The sequence below is a fragment of the Tympanuchus pallidicinctus genome, unplaced genomic scaffold (assembly GCF_026119805.1).
Source record: "Tympanuchus pallidicinctus isolate F22 unplaced genomic scaffold, pur_lepc_1.0 scaffold15, whole genome shotgun sequence".
NCBI lineage: Eukaryota > Metazoa > Chordata > Aves > Galliformes > Phasianidae > Tympanuchus > Tympanuchus pallidicinctus.
In genome coordinates, this window is record NW_026294669.1 from 20963175 (window position 1) to 20983330 (window position 20156).

The window sequence follows — 20156 nt, forward strand, 5'->3', positions numbered from 1 at the left end:
TTAAAGACACTGACAGGCAGCATAATTCAGACCAGTGCATAGAATGCCTTAAATTACACTGGAGGGGCAACATGGCAGTGTGCCAGGCAAGGAGAAGGCATTTCTGTGCTGGTTTGCTTGCTTCCTCTAAATGAGAGAATCCCTAACTACCACTTAGCTTATTCTCAAGCACCAGCCACACCACACAATCCTATTTCCCTGGTGGACAAGTCAACCCTAGGGATTAACGTCTTGCTTGCTAAAGACAGCCCACAAGAAGAGATGAGTTACATGAAGGCTGTACTTCATCTTCTGGGCGTGCCTTTGTAAGGCAAGATCCCTATTTACAGGTGGTTCTGCTACATTGACTTGTAATGTAGTAATGTTAGAACGCAATCAAAAGAACAGCAATAACAGTAGAATCGCACAATCCTAGACTATAGCAAATGAGAACAAGCTCACATGAAACACCTATAGACACAGAAACAAAGAAAGAAAAACTGCTTACCTTTGAAAGTTCACAGACACACAGGAACCTCCAACAAAATTCCCCCTCTTCCACTGCCAACCCTTAAATGAGGTCTGGGAAGGGGTGGATCGTGGGTGCACCCTTTCCAGTCACTCAAGGGCATTGCATGCACCTGAGCTCCCCTGGGTTGACCCTGTCTTCCCACTAGGTGCTCAATTACTGATTCAAGCCATGACTCAGCATTTCTGCTACACCACTTCAGCTGACCTTCTGAAATACGAAGTTCTGCAGATTACCCAATTTTGCCCTTCAGTTTCCCTTGAAATTCTAACTTGAAGTGCATCTTTCTGTTAGTATTGAAATCTGATGGACTTTCATCTTGGGATCTGCTGTTTGCCTTTGCAATCTGTGAAAGGTGGGAAGCTTTCCATGGTATTAAATATTACAGAAGGAAGCTTGTGAATTGCATGGCCAGCTGAAGAAATGTATATGATGGCCCTGAAAGAAGCTGGGCTCACCATGAGCAATTCCTGATCTCCAGTCACAGAGAAGGGAGCCTGAGCATCTTTATATTGCCATACTTTGAAGGCAGGGACATTTACAACAATCCACATATTGTATTCATAATGTAATATTATGGCATTTTCCTAAACTTTAGATAACCTTTATGTCACAGAATTAAGACTAAGACATTAATAGTGGTTCAAGGCCAAGATGTACATCTCAAAACACAAAGTTTGTACCATAGAATTTAACTCATGGCGAAGAAAAGGCAGTTATACTCTTAATTGATTCCCTTTAGTTATTGTCCACAAAACACTTCAGGAAACATTCACATGTTGAAAAGGAGATAGCTGGTATGATCCATAAGAAAACATCTGTAATTCTTGGAAATCATCTCCTGTCAGATTCAGTTAATTTAATGCCTGTGCTCACTGATCATTTCTGTAAAGGTCAAAAAATGAATGATCCAGTTGGTACATATTCCAAAGACACACAGCCCCAACTAATGTCTTTGTTCTTGTCCTAATTTGCAATTAGTTCAGGCAGTTGGAGGTTGATCTTTTTTTTCTGCTTTCAGACTCTAAACCACATTTAGATGTTTCTGTTATCTTCAGAGAACTACTGGGATTAAGTTCTCACATGTGTTGAAGCTCCATACAGTGTAAGTGCCAGAGGAACTGAAGATGGATTGAGTTGCCTTACTTAGCAGATTCTGGGGCCAGTAGCTCTTACCTACACTGAATTTTTTTAAATAAAATCATTTAAAAAAAAAAAAAAAAAAAAAGGTAAAACAGACTGAAATTACACCTTTCAGCTCCTTATCTATTGCCTCTACATGTCACGTGGAGCGAGCTAGATAAACCAACTTTCCTTCAGTAGTAGAGACTGCCCACGACTGGGGACTTTGTTGGATCCAGAGCACTTTTAAAAGTCCTTTGATGCTGCTCCGCTGGTCCAGGGCACCTTTGCCATGACTCCTTTCCATAGGACCATAACTGAAGTTGTATACACATAATATATCACCAAGAAAAAGCTGCAAAACATCTGCAATTATCCTTCCACGTGCACTTATTTCATTTTTCTCCTTGAATGAAGCTGAAGTGTCTGCAGTATTTCAGATGTCAGCCATGTTTATACTGCTGAAGGATTTGGCATCTGTCACAAGTTAAATAACAAATGTCATCGCTCCCCGAGCAAAGGCTTTACTACTGTTTACTGGATAGAGATGTGGCTAAGTCAGCCCAAGAATCCATCACAATACTCAGAATTATGATAAATATTCTCATCCATCATGATGTTGGCCAGTGTTTCCTGCTACCATTTGTCAGACTGTAGTTTTGTTTTCACTTTTCTTTTGATTATATTTCCAGGCAAAGGAAGAGAATTATTACACCACGGCTAAATATGAAGTTGTATCTCAGATAACATTTCAATTGGGTGCAAATTCAAAGGGGTTTTTCCTCAGTCTGGATTAACGAAGGGGATTAAGATGTAATTTCCCAAATAGGAGGTTGTTCATAATCCTCTCAAAGTTTCTATCCTCTACCTATTAAAAGCTTTAAGGAAAAGTTCTGCAGAGAGCTCGTACAGAGCCCAGTGAAGTTGTTTTTCTTGGTAGTTGTAGTTGTCATGGAAAGCATGTATTGTAATACATAAGAATGTCCTTCACGTTACATATCTCTTTTATGAAGTCTGAAATTCTGTGTGGCTGACACAGGGCTGCAAAAAGGCTGCAGCCTGTGCAGCAACCTTCGTTAGCAGATGGGGAATGTGTCATTTGTGGTTCATGGCGTGGAACTAAGGAACAGTAAGATCTGGGCTGTGTACCCTCCACCCCCAAGAACAGGATCTTAAATGGACGGAATTAAAGCTGTTTGGCTTCACAGCACACTCCCACACTTTGAAATGTTTGCATTTGCATTTAGGTCTAATGCTGCACGCGCAGCTTTGCAGCGTATCATTTCCAGATGAATCTCCCCCTCACATCGCGCAGCACGCGCTCCCAACAGCAGGTCCCCGCGCTGGAGTCGCACAGTACTTCAGCCCTCTGCATTTCTTTATCGGTCTTAAAATTTGCTTTTACTTGGGACACGAGCACATCGGCGAGGCGCCCCCAGGCCCAGCAGCAGCTTCTTGCGGGCACCGCTTCTTTCCCGCGCGCACCCCCCAGCGCATAGCTCCGCTCCGCTCCGCTCCCCTCCTCGGGCCGCCGCGTCAGCCCGCCCCCTCAGCAGCAGAGCCGCAAATGGCGCCCGCGCGGCGAGCGACGGCCGCGCAAAGCCCCCGCGAGAGCTGGCGGCGGGAGGCGGGCCGGGCGGCGGGGCGTGCCCCGGATGCACGGCCTTGCGGCGCGGCCCCAGTTCCTGCCTGTGCCCTCAGCCCGGCGGGGCTCGCCCTGCGCAACATGTCGCTGGTGGCGGAGGCCTTCATGAACCAGCTGGCCGGTGAGGGGCGGGCGGGCGGCCGGTGGGGCGGGTGTCGGCCCGGGGTGGCCGCTGGTGATCGCGGGTGCGTTCGGCCCCGCCTGGAGGGGCGCCGGGGACAGCCGCCCGCGGGCCGCGGCGGACCCCGTCCCCCGCCACAGCCTGCGATATCTCGCTGGGCGCCGAGGTCCCGGTGCTCTTGCTGCGGCCGGAGCCTGCGTGACCTCTCCGAGGCTCGGGAGCGCCCGAAGGAGAGCCGGCCGACCGGCCGGCTATCCAAGGACTGCAAGGGAAGCCGGCTGTCCGCAGCTCCGTGCAGAGCCCTGCTCCGCACGCACTTGTCCCGCTGGGCGGCCGCCACGGCACCTCGCCAGGTTCCCGCTGCCATGGCGCAGCGCACACCTGCGGGCGGCCATCACGGCCGCTGCTCACTTAACGAGCCTGCAGCTCCCAGCTGTGCTAGGCGGCACCTTCATTTTGATTTCATAACGTTCCTTCACAAGTGCTGCGTTTCTTGTGTTGCTGTTGCGAAGCTAAGAAGTACAGCAATACATAATTTGCTCTTATGATTTGCCCCAGCTGGGCCACACGCACCAAATGTGAGCCTTGTCATAAATGAAGGTGATGTGCATAACCGACACTTTTTATCAGAAGTGCTCTCAAGGAACAAACATGCACCTCAGCTAGCTTCTGGCTGAGGAGTTCAGAAAGCGCTCAGTGTATTGGTCACATTCTTCTGTTGCCTCTGTCCTTATTTCTTCCTGCTACATGAGCCCATAAGGAGCAAATACTGCAAGGAGATGGCATTACTATTTCTGCCAAGCTGTTTGGGAAGAAGCCAGTGTTTGTCCCAAACGCTGGGCCTACAGAGGCTCTAATGTAGGATCCCCAGTTCAGTTTTGAGAGCATGCTTGCTTGTGGCCGGTATGATAAGGGAAACCCAGATGGCTCAAAATTGGGTACCCATAGGCATCCTTAAAGTTGTGCTAGGCTCTTGGGTTGGGACTTGTTGATTCACAGATGTTAGCTCTGGGAGCAGTTACATTTTAAGAGCCAGAAACCTCAGGACATGATGGGTATTATGGTATGTCAGCATCACTCCATGCCATTTACTACTGTGATCTCCTTAATACTTTTCATTCACTTACACTGTGAAACAAGTATAATCACAAATGTGAGTAGGAGTTGATTCTGTTGTGTTTGTCTGCTGTGGCCTTTATGAATATCTTAGAACAGGTACTTTCTTACTAGAATTACAGATAGGGACTCAAAGCTGTATTGCATGTTGGCATGTGCATAGTGCAAGAAAAAACATGTATTTTAAACTCTATAAGCAAGAAATACTGCAATGTCTGGTTCCTTCCATTCTTTCCTTTCTGAGTTGTTCTTCCTCTGTTTCTGGGCAGATTCTTGCCTCCCCTTTGGGTTGGTTGCTTTTGCTAGCCTCAGAGTATTGTGATGACAGTTATGCTATGAATGTGGGTCTCTGAGAGCATCAGTAGTGTTCATATGCTTCCTTCCTAAATTTTAGTAAGCATAGAGCCTCATCTTTCACCTGTCAGATGCAGGTTAAGCAATGCTAGTTTTTTTGTTTTTAGGTAATACAGCATGCAGGTATGTAATACAAAATTGCTGCAAATGCTCCTATATTTTTACTGAGCAGAAGTGCTCAGTGCTTACTTCATTGATCTGCTGGATGTGCAGCAGCTTACCTTGATCGAAGGTACAGTACAAATCCTTGCTGTGGACCTGTCCACTTGTAACTCAATGATGCAATGGAAAACACAGCAGTAAGAGTGGGTGGCAGAGTCCTATGCTGCAGCCAGTGAAGATAAGCCCAAATTCAGCAACTATGGATGCAAAAACAAAGGAAAAACAGCCTGCTTAGCTTTGAAAATCCTCAGGTAGACAGGGATCTCCAGCAAGATACCCTTGCCTCCACTACCAACCCTTAAATGAGGTCTGGGAAGGGCTGTATCCTTGGCTGCACCTCTTCCAGTTACTCAGAGGCATTGCATACACCTGAGCTCCCCTAGGTTGGTCCTGCCTTCCCAACAGGTGCGCAATCACTGGTCCAGGCTGTGACTTAGCATTTCTGCTACGCTCCACCTCTTCATGGTGTGAGCCAGTGATTGAGCAGGTTAAAAAGTAAGCCCTTTCCATTATGATGATCAGGTAGACCTTCACACTTTGTTGAATTTGCCTGTCAGAGTGTCAGTTAACAAAATTCAAGACAATTGATGATTGGTTCATGGTTGAAGTTCATATTCTTTTGTGGGCCAATACTCAGTGAGTCTCCATGAGGCACACAGTTGCTTGGACCAGGGAGGGTTCAGCTCATATTTCATCAGTTGCATATACTCCTCCACTGGGTCATGGTGATCTTATAGTGTCATTAGAGCATTTTGATGGCATGTTGCTCCTCCCAGTGATCGTGTAGACCCAAAGAGACTCACAGGAAGTAGTATAGATGTTTCAGAGGTACCAGAAAGAATGGGTCTGCCCTCTACAGCAAGATATGGGCCATGTTCCTGTTCTGGGTCAGTACTTCAGCTTGCACTGGGGCATGTCCTGTCTGTCTGTGCCCTACCCTTTGGCTTGATATCTGAGACTGCACAACTATATTGGGTAGCAAAAGGGGGGCAGCTGATTTGCCACAGGGACATGATTAAGGTCCCCTTAGCAATTAAAACTAGAATGTTGACTACAGTATCTGCATGCCATACACCCATTACTGGGGGGACTACCAATCCCCTAGCCTCCAGTAATCTCCCCCAAAGTACAGGTAGGCCACACCACTATGGAAGGTGCAAGTAGTTCCAAGGTCATTCTGTTTTACAAATACCTGGTTTTAGGTTTTCAGGGGCAGGGAGCAGAAGATTACTTTTACTGCTCATTTGGGATTTTACCTGGTTATCACAGTGCCTGTTACTTGGATCCTTGGAACAAGCCCAAATGCAGCAGCTGCAGACACAGAAACAAAGGAAGAAAAACTGCTTACCTTTGGAAGGCCACAAGTAGGCAGGGATATCTAGCAAGAAACCTTCACCTCCACTGCCAGCCCTTAAATGAGATCTGGGAAGGGATGGATCCTGGCTCCACCCCTTCCAGTTAGTCAGAGGCATTGCATACACCTGAGCTCTCTGGGTGCTCAATCCCACCAGGTGCTCAATCACTGGTTCAAGCCCCGACTGAGCATTTCCACTACACCACTGAATCATTTTAAAAACAAAATTATGACCTTGCCTTTGCTTTCCAAAAGCAGATCAGTGTCAAAAGCAGCTATCTGCCTTGAAAATAATAAATACCTTTGCCAGTGGGTCGTGGCCTTCTGGCTCTTCTGTATTATGTATCACTCCAAGACTGAAATTAAATAAGGGAAAAATTGCTCAATTTGTTCATATTGGAAAATTTTTCTAGAAGTTATCCAGGATCTTGGCCAATACCCCCCACCTGTAGGTTTGCTGAGACCTTGCATAGACACAGGGAATATTTTATTCTGGTACTCTGAAGGTTTAAATGTCTCACTGGTATTTTTGAGGATGAAAAATGGTGTATCTGAAAGGAAAAACATACATAACAATGGCTGTTCTAATAGCCTTCTCCTCCTACACGTGGTTGTGAATACTATACTATGTTACGCATAAGTGGAATGATAAGGTTGATTGAGAGGGAAAAAACAAACAAACAAAAAAAACCCAACCCCCAAACTGTGAATCTGATTTTACATTGGCGCAGGTTGCTCAGAGCAGTTTTGGAATCTGTGTCCCTGGGGATGCTCAGAACCCAGCTGGTGACAGCCCTGGGCAACATGCTTCCAGCTCCAGCACCTCCAGCTCAGCCTCTCTGTGCTTCTCACTGGCTCAGCCTGTTGGCACATCTGCAGAGGCTCAGCAGTCTGTGCAACGTGTGTGCATGTCAGCGTGCTGAGCATGACCTGCTGCTGTCATGCCTTAGTGATGCACTATGCACTGATGACTTTATCTCTTGCGTGGAGTCAGATGCTTGGTTTAGTGACGTTTAAGCGTTCACTTGTTCAGGAATGTAGAGAGACTGATGCTGTGTCTCAGGGAATAATAAATACTTCCATAGTTCTGTGAATTGCAAGCATGTTATACTGCAGTTTGAATAATCAGTTTCTGAACTGTTGCAAATATTAATTGGATGTATGGTAGGGAATTTGTTTAGAGTAGCTTAGCATCAATCACATTTTAACAGGGTAGGAAATGGGTATTTATGCTATAAGAAGAATTAGAGTGCCAGCTTTCAAGTGGTGCAGAATATTAAACTCTGACTGTGGTAGTTTGGAGAAGTTGGCTGCTCAAGTCACCCTGAAGAGATTATTGAAATGTTGTTCAGTTGTCACTGAATTACTCAATATGCTTAGCATGTTTTTCCCCCACACGTTAGTTTCAGATCAGCAATCAAAAAGAGAGAAAATAATATCCTTGTTTGTCCTTTGATCTCTGGAAAATTACTTCTGTTTATTGCAGCTGAGTTATGTCTAGAGGTCTTTGGCCAGTTTTAGTGCTGAGGGAAATGAATGCGGTTTGAAAAACAGATGCCCTTCTGCCTTTAGATATTTTACATTCTCACTGAGTCTACCTGCAATGTTACATGCCAGAGCAAAAGTAAATTTCTTCTGTGCACGTTTTATGTATTAAGGCAAGCTTCAGTTTGGCTGAGAGAAAACATCTAGAGTGAAAACTGCCTGCCTTCATTGCTCCTGCATACAGAAGCATGAAATGTAAGCTGGGCATGCATTTTGTACACTAGAATGTGCGTGTGTGAATGTGAACAGTTTGTGCCATTATACAGTGAAAAAAATAGTTTCCTGTTTTTACTTGATACTGACAGTCCAGTATTTCAGCCTGCTGCTGAAATGCTTGTAGTTGAGGGATGGTTTGTAAATACTGAATTTGTCAGGCTGTTTTGGTTTTGTGTTGGGATGTACTTCAGGCTGGGGACACGGACGTGGGCTTTTTTGTTTTCTTTTGGAGGGGGAGGTAATCCAACCTAAGAGATGCCTTTAACTCCTGTTCTTCTGCCATGAGCAAAGTCTCTTAGGTGGCTCCTGCCAGTTTGCTCAGACAGGTACGTTTTGTAGCTTGATTTGAATCAGTCCTTTGAAGGGATTGCCTGTCTAATCTTTTGTTAGGCCAGAGGAGAAATGACTTTATTTTGTAATAACTGCAGTACTATACATATTTCATTCTGAGTTAGCTACTTCTTGTTTTTATGAAGCGATTTAATGACAGTTTATAATAGAATGTCCCTCTATAGTTGGTTCTGGCTCCATTAAGACAAAGCAGTTTTCCTCTAATCAGGATTTTACTATTAGATGTTTTCTGCTAAGTAGTATCTTCTTGTTTTCTCATGGCAGGAAACAGGATTGCTCTAGGACTATGACAAGAAAATTAGTAAATGAAAAGGAACGCTTACTTCGATTTTGTCTCATTTGCTTTGCAAATATCATTGTCTCTTCTGGGAGCTGACCTGAAGATCTCGAGCCCTACAGCAGCAGCAGAGGCACCAGTGCCTTCCCCTTACCAGCAGCAGTGCTTGGCTGGCTGCACCACTGCCAGCCCTGCCTGCATTGCTGCCCCTCGCTGCTCTCCTGCCTTAGATCTCTGCACTTCTTTCCTCTACCTGAGATCCAGGCTCTCAGCACTGCTGTCATCATTTGTGCCTCCTGGCAGTGCTGCCCTTGGCTCCTTGGGTCAGATGGGACAAAGGGAATGGAGGGCAGACATAATGAAAGGCCACAGTGCTGGGACTGGATGAGCAGGAAGAGTGCATGGGGGGAGGCATTAGGAGAAGACCAGGGATACTGAGGGCAGGTCTGTTGGGACAGGTGGATTGGATCCCTGGCGTGGCTCAGAGTAAAGGCACTGGGGATGAAGCAGGGAGCTCCCAGGGGCAGAAGTGGCTTTCAGTCTGCCTGCCAGGCATCCTTAGGATTGGAGGAGTTTGAATTGTTTGGATGAGGAGCTCTCAATCTAAAGTAGTTTCCCAAAAGGCTAACTTACAGTATAAAAATGTAGGCAATGTGGCTAAGAATTGTCCTAGTCCAGTAGGGCACTTAGGACATTCATGAGTGTCAGACGTCTGTCCTCCTCTTCAGGGCAGCTCCTATGCATGGAGCTTTATGTCTTCAGGCAGGGGCAAAGGACTTGAGTAACGCAAAGGGAAGAGATTGATTTAGAGATCTATAAAAAGCTGTGATAAAGAATTACAGAGTTTCTTTGAGATGGAGCATTTGTGCTAAATATCAGGAATAAGTAAAATAGCTCCAGCTTGTCGAGACTTGAGAAATAAATCTATTGAGATCATTAGTTGGCACTCTGCGCTTTTCTGAAGGAGTCCAAATGTTGATTTAGGAGCAACTTGTATTTATGATTTTGACTCTGCTGGGTTTCAGTGGCCTCTCTGTGACCAGGCCGCCTCCTCGCAGGGAGCATGCCGAGTACCCAGGGGCCAAAGCTCTGGGCACTCAGCTCAAAGTAATGGAGTTGGACAAATGCTTCAATCCATGCCATTAATAGCTTTCTTGGAGGGTTAAGGAGCAGATTGTCTCATCCTAAATGGCTGCTGCAGTCATGTCGTGCTCAGCCTCTGTGAGCGTTTTGCTGCAGGAAACTTGAGTTTGGGAATGGCTGCTCAGATTGAATCTTCGCATTGAAGTGTCTGCTTGATCAATAATTACCGAGCAGCCATGATTTATCTGAATTGTAATATCTCTGAGAAGGAGGACCAGGATAGATTTAAGCAAATGATGTAATTATTTGATACATGATTTAATGTGTCCTGTTTAGCTTTCATTTGGCAAGGCACTGTGAAACACTTCTTGATCCCCTGTCAGCAGTGCCAGGGAGCTGCTGGTGCTCTCATTTCTTCTTGGCCCTTGTCAGTTTGCAGGACCAGGCCAATTACGTGGCACTGATCTCAGTGTGGGTGGGTTGACTGAGTGGGGCTCAAGGTGGTCAGTCCACAACTTCCTCATACTTATATTACTGGTCGTGGGTGATGGACGGGGTGTGCCTTCATGGCATTATTCAAAATGTATTTCTGCACCTTATTCCTGTAGTAGAGATTTAGAAATGCACCAGTTCCTGGCATTTTCTTTTAAAACAATGTATCGCTCCCTGCAAAGGTGACCTTTTGCGTTGCGAAAAGGGAAGAAAGTGATTACCTACTTCTTTTTGATGCATCTCAGCATCAGGCTATTAATGATCCTTTTTCCTTCTGGAGTCTGTGGGTTGGCTTTCAGTGTGGTTCCTTTGGGTTGAGCACAGCTCCCGTAGCAGCAGCCTGGGGAAGCCAGGCAAGGAATGCCTTCCCAACTGTTGCGATGTCTGCTCCGCGGTGCTTGGAGACTTGTAAATAATGCTGTTGGATGTGGATGCTGCCAGATGTAGGACTCGATTTCTTTGTAGTGTTTACTCGTGTGAGAAAACAGTTTTGAGGTATCTCATTATAATTTAATCAAATCTGTACCTAGGGAGAGGCTAAAGGAAACAGTGTGGAAATAATGCGTAAGTTAATTTCTCCAGCTGTAATATTGGAATACGGCGATTCAAATTAATGCTAACTTTTTTAGGTTTTAGTAGAGAGTATTTTGCCTCTTGGCTGTTTTAACAGGCCTTTAATGCTATGTGAACCAAACTTGTAAATACAGATGTTTTTGCTTTCCTCCTTTCTATGCAAGTTTAATATCAAAGTGCTTAAGAATATAACAGTAAGGGAAATGATCCATGCAAATCTGGTGACTTCAGAGAAGCTGTCTTTATTTGTGCACGGTCTGTAAACTTCTGCTTACAGTTGCGGGCAATGATTCTGTCCCAGGCCTGGCTTCACTTGTGTAATTTCATACAGAGGTCTGCATGAAAGAGGGTGCTGGTCATTTGGGTGCGTGATTTACAGAAGCAGAAAGAAGCTGTTGAGGGATAAGCTACTGGCAAACTGAGAACTCAGGAGATTTTAGTTTACAGGATACTTGAGGCAGAGATTGTCTTGTTTACTTTCCTTTATGTAGTTTCAGCACTTGACAAATAATCTGCAGGCTAGTAACATTTGGTGTTAGCTCCTTAGCCTTGACTCTGATTAGGCATATTTTGGCTTTACAGCTGAAAATTACTTACATCTGCATTGCCTTCCAAAAACATTCCCACTCCACCCAAATTCTACGGTTGTGCTAATTGCTGGGAACAGCTTAATTTCAAGTTGAGCATCGTCCTGCAGAGCTCTTTCTCCTGGTAATAACTTCATTTCCCTTGCAGGAGGGAGCGCTTAGATGCCTGCATCTGGAGGTTTCTCATGTCTGTGCCCAATAATCAGGAAGGAGCAGCCTGCAGACCTGTGCTAAATGAGCTCGTGCTGCAAACCACGTCGTGTACCGTGATGGTCGAAACTGGCGATTCATGCTAGGCTTCTGAAACTGTTACGTTCTTGCTTAGCATATTCCACAATTTAACATGCAAAGTGTTTTATGTCTACTTATTTCCACAGTCAGTCTTATTTTTTAAGTAACAGGATTAAAGGTATAATTGTAAGCCATTTATTTCATTTCAACTCTTTCATCATTGTGAAGCTGCTTGGGGAAAGTGGATGAAAATGGCTGTTTCCCCATCCATCCAGGCAGCATTGACATGGGATGAAGTTTCCCAGCTATTAGAATGTAGGAGTTGAAACCAAATTTGGTGCTCTAATAAGATGTTGGAACAGTCTGGTCAAGGAGCTGGTGGGACTGAAGTGCTGCAGAAAGTGTTGGGAAATGGTGCCTTCCTTGTCACAGACTTCACTGAGGGGATTTGTTGCTGCCTCTCATTCTTTGACCTTGAAATTCACGTGTGTGCAAGGACCACAGAGAGGTACAGCCTGTCCTGTTCTGAGAGTATTAATTGGAACTGAGATGTGTGAGCTTCGAGTGAGCTGCCCTTCTCCTGCTGGTAGTGAATTCCAGTGCTTTCTTCTTGTGGCTTAAATGCATTCATCCCTCTTGCTGTCCCAAAAGCATTTAGATTGATAAACTCTTATTATTGAAATGACAACTCTGAAACATCTGGAAATGTTGAAGTCGGGATGTTAATTGGATATAATCTCTGACCTTAGTGTAGCTTAAGTAAAACATTTCACTGCAAAACCTGAAAAATGCACCTGATGCTGTTCTTTTTTAGTGGCAACGAGTTTCATATGACTGTCATGTCTTGTTCTGTGCTTTAAAAGCTTTTTGTTTGAGCAGAATGATACATTCAGTAATTCATTTTCTTACATGACAGATGAGGCTAGCGATCTCTTTTAATAGATAGCTGCAAACCTGAGTAATTACAATTCCACTGGGAACATGCAACACACCAGTTCTCAGAGATTCTCTCAAAGTCTAATTTGACACCGAAGAATCCTGTTAGCACTTTGTATTCTATATTTTCTATGCTAAACTGTTAATAAGTAGAACACTTTGACTAACAAATACATTGAGCTTAGGGAAATTTTCATCTATTTTTAGTGATTTACAAAACCAGAGAAGATTATTTGTAGGTGGTCCCCTCAGTGGTTGTTTCCTCTGTGGCACTGAATTCTTTGCTCGTGTGGCTTATGTGGTGATGCTTTCTGTGTCCATATGCTTTTAGTTCTCACTTGCCAGTAACTTTTGAAGTCAGTGCTTGTTCTGGATGCACATAATAGGGAGAACTGATCCATAGATGCCAGTTTCCTATAACTGGCATGAAAGCAAGCAGTACAGAAGGAGAGAAATAGGGGAAGACAAGAGTACGAGGTTCACATGTCCTGAAAAACAGCAGACAATCCATATGAAAGACTAAGTGTTTGAATTCCTTAAGCATGGGAAGAATGTCAGTAAGGTGAGAAAGCAATCTTCAATAAAGGTTATGTGCCTGGGAGGCAGACCCATTGGTCTTGGTTCTGCTCGTTCTGGAGGTAGAAGGAAGAAGCTGATGGTTACTTATTCATAAGTTAAGGAGAAAAGCAGTTCCTGGAAGGTGTACTTCCAGGCAGTTATTTCATCCTGCGAGCAGTTAATGATGAAAGTGTGCATTGCGTAGGATCTAACACATAAATGTGGTTCTGTGTTGAAAGCTTCTGAAACTGAATTGACATGGCCTTTGTTAATTTTCTTTCTCTTCTCAATTTTCTCTTTTTTCTCCTTCTGTCCTAGTAGTCTTGGAAAGCTTCCCTTAGCTGGGAAACTAACATCTAGTGACCAGAAGATTATAGTTGCCAGAGGATAAACTGGATTTGACTTCATTAGTGCACAAATGATAAGCTTGTGAGGAGTTATTATGGCATTAATCAACTTGATGGATTGGAAATATGACAGAACTGAAGCGGCGTGTAATATTAGTGCCTATTATTCTACAAATTATGTCTTCACCTACATTCGTAAAGCAGGAGTCATTGCCATACACATTACTCCTTTTCTCCTCTTGCACAGGCTTGTGGTGCCCCTCAGTGACTTCTTCCTCTGTCCCCAGCAGGTTCTGGCCTCTCCGAGCTGCAGATTTTGGCCTTGCAGCAGTTGTGAGGCTGGTCTCTGATTTTAGCTCGTCCCTCATCAGCCTGGACATGAAGAACTGAAGGCTTTGGTTCCAGGCCTCTGAGCACGTGGCCACCTTGTCCACACGTGTGTGCTTGGAGTTGGGAGCTCCTCTGGAGACTGGTAGATGCTGAGTGCAGGGCTGCTGTGCTTTCTTTCACATAGAACTGCTGAATTTTGGAGTTCAGATGTTCAGATAAGAGAGGCTGAGATTTTTATGTGACTGTTCTTGTTTCATTTACTTGTTAAAAGACAAATTTTAGCTCACAACCGTGTGCTAGATGAGTGGGTGCAAAGGTGTAAAACTGCCCATGTGCTTTCCTTCCCTTTAGCTTGATGTGTGCTCCTGTATATACTAAGATTGGTGGTAAAAGCTTCATACAATGAGTGACCGAGTTAGGGTCAGATCCTCAGCAAATACAGTTTGTGAAAATCTGTATTTGATCAGTAGAATGTGGGAGGAAATTGTGAGCAGATAAAGGCCAGCAAGTTACAAAAACATTCTGCTTGTGTTTTGGTTTATAACGCAGATGCAGAATGCCTTTGCAGTTGTGTCTGGTTGGACTGTGTGTGCCAAGAGGCTGTGATTTGTATTGAGGGCTGCCTGGAGCTCAGTGCCAAGATCAGACTGGAATTAGTGTTTGAACTTCTTGAAACAGACTTAGCTCTCTTGTTGGAAAAAGAAAAGTTCATTTAATTTTTGTGGGCCTGAGACATGTCAGCCACGTGCCTGTTCTTCTAGCGTGGGACAGAATCCAAGAACTGGATGTAAATCTGGCACGGCGATCTGAAAACAGGCAAAAATTATGGGTGGAAATGGGCGCATGCAGTTTGGAGTTCTCAGTGCCATTTTGGGCATGGAAAAAGGATGCTCTCTGTTTGCTGGCACGGTGGGGTGTTGCCATGTACAAGAGCAGTGTGCCTTTTGTGGCTTACTTCTGTAAGTGTTCCAGAGGTCAGCACTGTAAGTTTGCTAAAGTCCAGCACTAGCTTTCTTAATTTCCTCATTACTTTTGTTCTTGCAAGACTTGAGTGGATCTGAAGAAATGTATTTTAGATAAATTATTTTGAATGCTTAAGGTTGCAGTACCGCAGATGATACCTAGTCTCTCTTTATTCCAAGAAGTAAATGTACTTCCATCTCAAGAATTTTTACTCCAGGGCAAAACTTTAATGGAGGAGTGTAAAACCAATAACTGCTACAATAAAACATAAAACATTTCTTCCTGACAAGTAGAGGTGATTAGTTGCTTTCTCATGCCCCTGCTAGTGTGGCTTTGGTAAGCTCTGTGCCTTCATGTTAAAGGTAGCGACCTTTGCGGGACTGCGCATAGTGATACAAGCTTTCCAGCTGTGTTACTTCCATACAAGTTTCCACATCTTTGGTATTTTCTTGGAGCTTGAGGACCAAGGTACAAATAATGACCTTACTGAAGCTGGTGGCAGAATTCTGTTTGAAGCACGCATAGTTATTTAGACACCTCATTGCTTTAAAAAGCAATCTTTGTGAGGCTAAAATACGACATACCTAGTTGGGATCAAATCCAGGTTTGAATTGGTATCTAAGAATAGATTTCTAAAATGAATTTAACAAAGAATGCAACAGAGACATTGCACACAATACAGTGACCCATCCTAATGCTAATGTAATCGGTGCTCATTAGCAGTTTATTATTTTTGCCTTCCCATAAATTCATGTGGAATATGATGAACTGCAACGGTTCTCAGTTGGAAGCTGTCATTGTCTTCTGTTTCTTTGCTTTGCGACTGATGGTGCAGGTTTTGTTAAATGAATATTGCCACTGCAGTGCCAGGGCTGGCCAGTGTTTAATTTAAGGCAGGAGGCAGCCCGGGTCTTGGTGGGGTTCATCTTGTGCCCGCACACCTCGCTCTTTGGGTACAGCATCAGGCCAGTTGGTCACAGAGCTCTTCCATTTCCCCAGAGCATTCTTCCTGTCTGGTTTTGAGGTTCTTGCTTCTCTCTCTGTGATTTCTTCTGTTATTTCCAGAATTCATTGTTTTGTACCTTAATAAATAATTGCTCAAGTGGCCAGAGTTGTGACGGGAATGTGCACAAGGACGCCCTATGGCAGAGGAAGCTGGCTGCTTTTGCTGTGTGGTGATTGCGAAGCCATTCTGCAACGTAGCTTGGGTTTTAGCTTTGTCTGCAACGTTTAGTTTTGAGGCTTAATTTTCTGCCCTGTGTTGCGCCCCTACGAGCAGAAGAGAGTGGGAGGGGGACATCTCAGGGCAGATCACATCTCACGTCAGCTCTTTGCAGTTTGAGTTCTGCTCTAGGTAATGTTTGTGTTCTGTTAGCATCTGCAGTGCGTTGTTGTTTGGCTTGCCTAATTAATTCCTCTTCTTTCCGCAGCCGCAGAGCCTTGGCCTGAAAATGCTGCGTTGTATCAGCAGCTGAAGGGTGGGTACGCTTTTCGCAATTAGTAATTACTCTATTTTTAAAAACCTATTAAATGTGCTCGAAGATAATTAACTGCGAGGAAGCACAGCAACTGTTAAGAGCCCTTTGTGTTGTTTGTCTGGTCAGAGGTTTGAGCTACGCTTACATCTGCCAATATAAACCAGCTATTCATGGCCTATAAGGTCCTTGGTTTATTATTGACTCATTATATTGGCTGCTGTAGGCAGTGTAAAATGATGTGGTTGCAGGCACAGTTGGCAGATTTACTGCACCAATAGCTGAGGCAGCAGATTTTTGAAGTCTTGTGGTAAAGTGGGCTCTCAGTAAAAAGGAACTGTTAAAATGTATAGGCTAGGATGGTTCAGGCTCCCTTTAGCAGCTCTTCATATATCATCAGATCACATTATGGCCCCCATTTGGGGCTCAGCAGCCTGCTACAGTTGTCAGAAGACTGCAAAGTAATGAAGACTAATAGGTAGCAGCCCTAGTCTTCTAAGCATGGAATTTTTATTGCAGTGAACTTGTCATCTTTCTTTTGTGTGACAGACCTAGACACAGTGCGCAGTATTAACTGCAAGCCGTTTTTATAGCTTTCCGAATGCTTTTACTTTTTAGCCAGAGGAGTTATGAAGATGCGGTTTTATTTAACTTTGATTAGAAGAAGAGTAATTGGCATAAAGCTCAAGTGTTTGGTTTTCAATTGTGAGCGTTTTTATCGTACGTCGCTGGTAGTGTATGATAAATGCAATTGCATTTGCAGGAGAAATATTCCTGGTACTTCAAAAAAAATATAGCAGGTTTTCTAGCCTAGCTCCATAACAATTATACATTTGCTCCTTCTTTTGCATGTAAGCAATGCAACTTGGGGTGACTTACAGTTGTGGGTGAATAGACACGCTTTTTGTAATTGTGATTTTTCTTTTTTCTTTGAACAGAAGACCAGATTTTGCTCTCTGATAATGCAGCTTCCCTTGCTGTTCAGGTAACGTCATCTCTTCTAAACTAAAGATGTTATTTCTGTTTTAGGTTCTGAATGATTTTCTTTTAGCTACAATGTTTGTATTTACCCAAATGAATGATTTAAGAATTAATCATAAGCAGTGTGTCTGATTTGCTTCGTGTTGTCATTGAAGTGCCAGAGCCTAAAGGACACGTGGGTTTGGGCGTTCTTTCCAGAGTGCTTGCGCTTGTATTTATGCTGTGTTTTATCTATGGTATCTGCTTATCTTCCTCATCTGGGACCCTGTGGGGTGCCCCTGTTGTCAGTTGGGGTGCCAGTTCCCCTTGTAGCCCCCTGCATGATGCTTGCTGCTATTTCATTCTCAGACCTACTGCTGCCCCCAGCTCCAGGCAGATGTGCTGTGGGCATCAAACCTCCATGTGTCTCTGGTGAAATTGAGGAGAGCTTTCATATATACGTAGTAGAGATCCAATGTGGTTTGTAGAAATAGTCCATACAATTGACAAATTTGCATCTCTAACTGACTTAAAAGCACCTCTGTGGCTGTGAAGTCTGTGTAAACTCCATTAACCTGTTAGGTTCAGTCACCCCAGATCTCGAGGGAATGTGCTCCCTTTAGCAGATAGGGTCAGGCTGTCAGAAGTGGTGGTGGGCAGGATGTCTGTCAGGTTCCTGTTCAAAGTAGCTTTGCTGCTGCTTTGTGTAGCAGGGAGCTGCACTGTTCCCCTGCTTCTTACTTTGGTGTGTGGTCTGGCTTGGCTGCTGTCAGCCAAGAGCTAGGGGTCTCTTAGGGCTGTCCAGGGGGTCACTTCTCATTTAGCCTCGTGGGACACTGGAGACTGTAACTGACATTACTGGTAAAAATATTGGGATTATATGATCATATTAACTACTGACTGGATCTCTAACATTTTTTCCTCCCAGTCTGGCAATGTAGGAAATATCTGTAAGAGTAAATTCTATCAGAACAAAAGCTATCTTTGTCTTGTGCTAGAAAAATGAGTCATCTTTGATATATCAAATAAACGGGGCAATTTTTTTTTTTTTGGTTGGTGTGTTTTATATTGTGTCTCATAATAAAGCAAATAAGTGCTTTTGTTGCTCCCTTGATTTCAGCGTTCCTTTTTACTCCAGAATCCTGTATTTTTTGTGGTTCTTGTATATTTTCTTGCCATGTAGCAATGCACATAGGTGTGGTTTGCATTAAAAAACACACAAACAAAAGAAACAATAACATAACCCTAAAATTTCCTTTCCTAATGCATCATTTTACTTTACTGTATCCAGCCCATTGTTATCCTACACATGTCACTTAGATGATAAATTAACTATAATATATTAAAAACGCTTGTTTTTCTTCAATATTCTCTAGCTGGACAGCTGATAGTAGCCATGACTATAAATACAGCTCTGGTAGATATCTGATCTTCAACTTTATAGAACAATTTTCTATTGGGGAATCATATCTATTTAGAAGAACCTGTGTAACAAGGTTGTGACTGTGAAAGAATAGTTATCCTTGGTGTATGCAATCCAATTTGAAATGCGAGGAGCTGTAGTTATGTGTTACCAGCTAAGAGATCAGAAAGCTGTGACTAGACCAGTGTAGTTTGCATAAGGAAATTGCTGCATTCCTCTGGTTCGGAAATGACATTTTATGCTGATAGGAGCCTGTTTATCTTTTTACTGGATATCTCTCCCTCCTGCTCCCCCTTCCCTGCGGAGGAAATGGAAGCAGTGGATAGGAAGAGAAATAGGAGCTGGTACCTGGGGCTTTTTTTCCGCCACAGTTGCCATTCCCTTTCCCCTGTTAGGGATTCTGGGCACGTGACTATCACAGAGCAGGGCATGGGTTGGTCGTGGCCTGATGAACTTTCATGTGATGGAAATGCACTGGAATTTTGAATACGTCTGCTCAAAAGAGCGTGTGGAGTCAGCAGCCATCAGGTCCCTAAGGAACATGGTTCATGTGGGGACACTGGTTGTGCTGGAACTGGTCCTCTGCATCTTTCTCCGAGTCCCCTTACAACAGCCCTGTGTTACACTGCTCTGAAGTAGCTCTTGGAAAACAGATACACAGAGAGTTACATCTAAAATAAGGAAAAAATCCAAGGCCATAGGAAGTAGCCACATGCAGTGCAAGTGGGGAGGTCGGAGTATGCTGGGTATTGCTGAGCAGCTGTATTGGCAGTGTCCTCAGTAGTTAACAAATAAACAAATGCCTTTTCTCTTGCGGAATTTTAGCTGATCCTGGTGGGTTGGTTTGTTGTTTTTTAATTCCTCTTCTACCCATGTTCTCTAATTCTTCTGTCCTCTTCTACCATTGTTCCTGGAAACACGCCGAGTGAAGAATTCCTTCCTCTTTTCCAGTGTGCAGATTCTTTGAATTTGCTGAAAATGCAACATCACTTGAAATGAGCTAGTGCATTGTCTCATGTACTACTTGGTGTTTGCACTCCTTGCTTGAAGGATTTTATTATATGGTCCTGTTGAGAAGGAAGGCTGCAGAACCTTGATATTGAATGCAGTGCTATTTTCACTTCAGGGGAATTACTGCTTTGCCCTGATTTTAATCTCAGCAATGATTTTCCAGCTTCAGGAATGAGAACGTTGCATTTAGAATGAAGACTGTTCTTCTCGTGAGATGCTTGGCATTGTTCTCGTTAATGAATATACATATACTTCCTGGGCACTGTGACTCACAGGTAAAAGCATTCTCCCCTTGTTTACTGTACAGCTTCCAAAGTACAGCATTGCTGCTTATCAGTCTTGCCATTCTAAAAAAGTCACCAAAACTCAGAATCAAGCACACAGCTATAATTCAACCCCTGAGCAGCTCCACTTTT

At 43.9% G+C, this 20156-nt stretch overlaps 1 protein-coding gene across 2 annotated transcripts in view; it reads left to right on the forward strand.

Moving 5' to 3' along the window:
- Positions 1-3182: 3182 nt before the first annotated feature.
- MTX2 (metaxin 2) overlaps positions 3183-20156 on the forward strand; it is a 32590-nt gene continuing 15616 nt past the window's right edge. For both annotated transcript variants that reach the window (XM_052676004.1, XM_052676005.1), the window contains exons 1-3: positions 3183-3396; positions 16302-16349; positions 17285-17331. In XM_052676004.1, the coding sequence (XP_052531964.1) occupies positions 3198-3396; positions 16302-16349; positions 17285-17331 (294 nt within the window). In that variant the 5' untranslated portion in view covers positions 3183-3197. The remainder of the gene's footprint in view (positions 3397-16301; positions 16350-17284; positions 17332-20156) is intronic.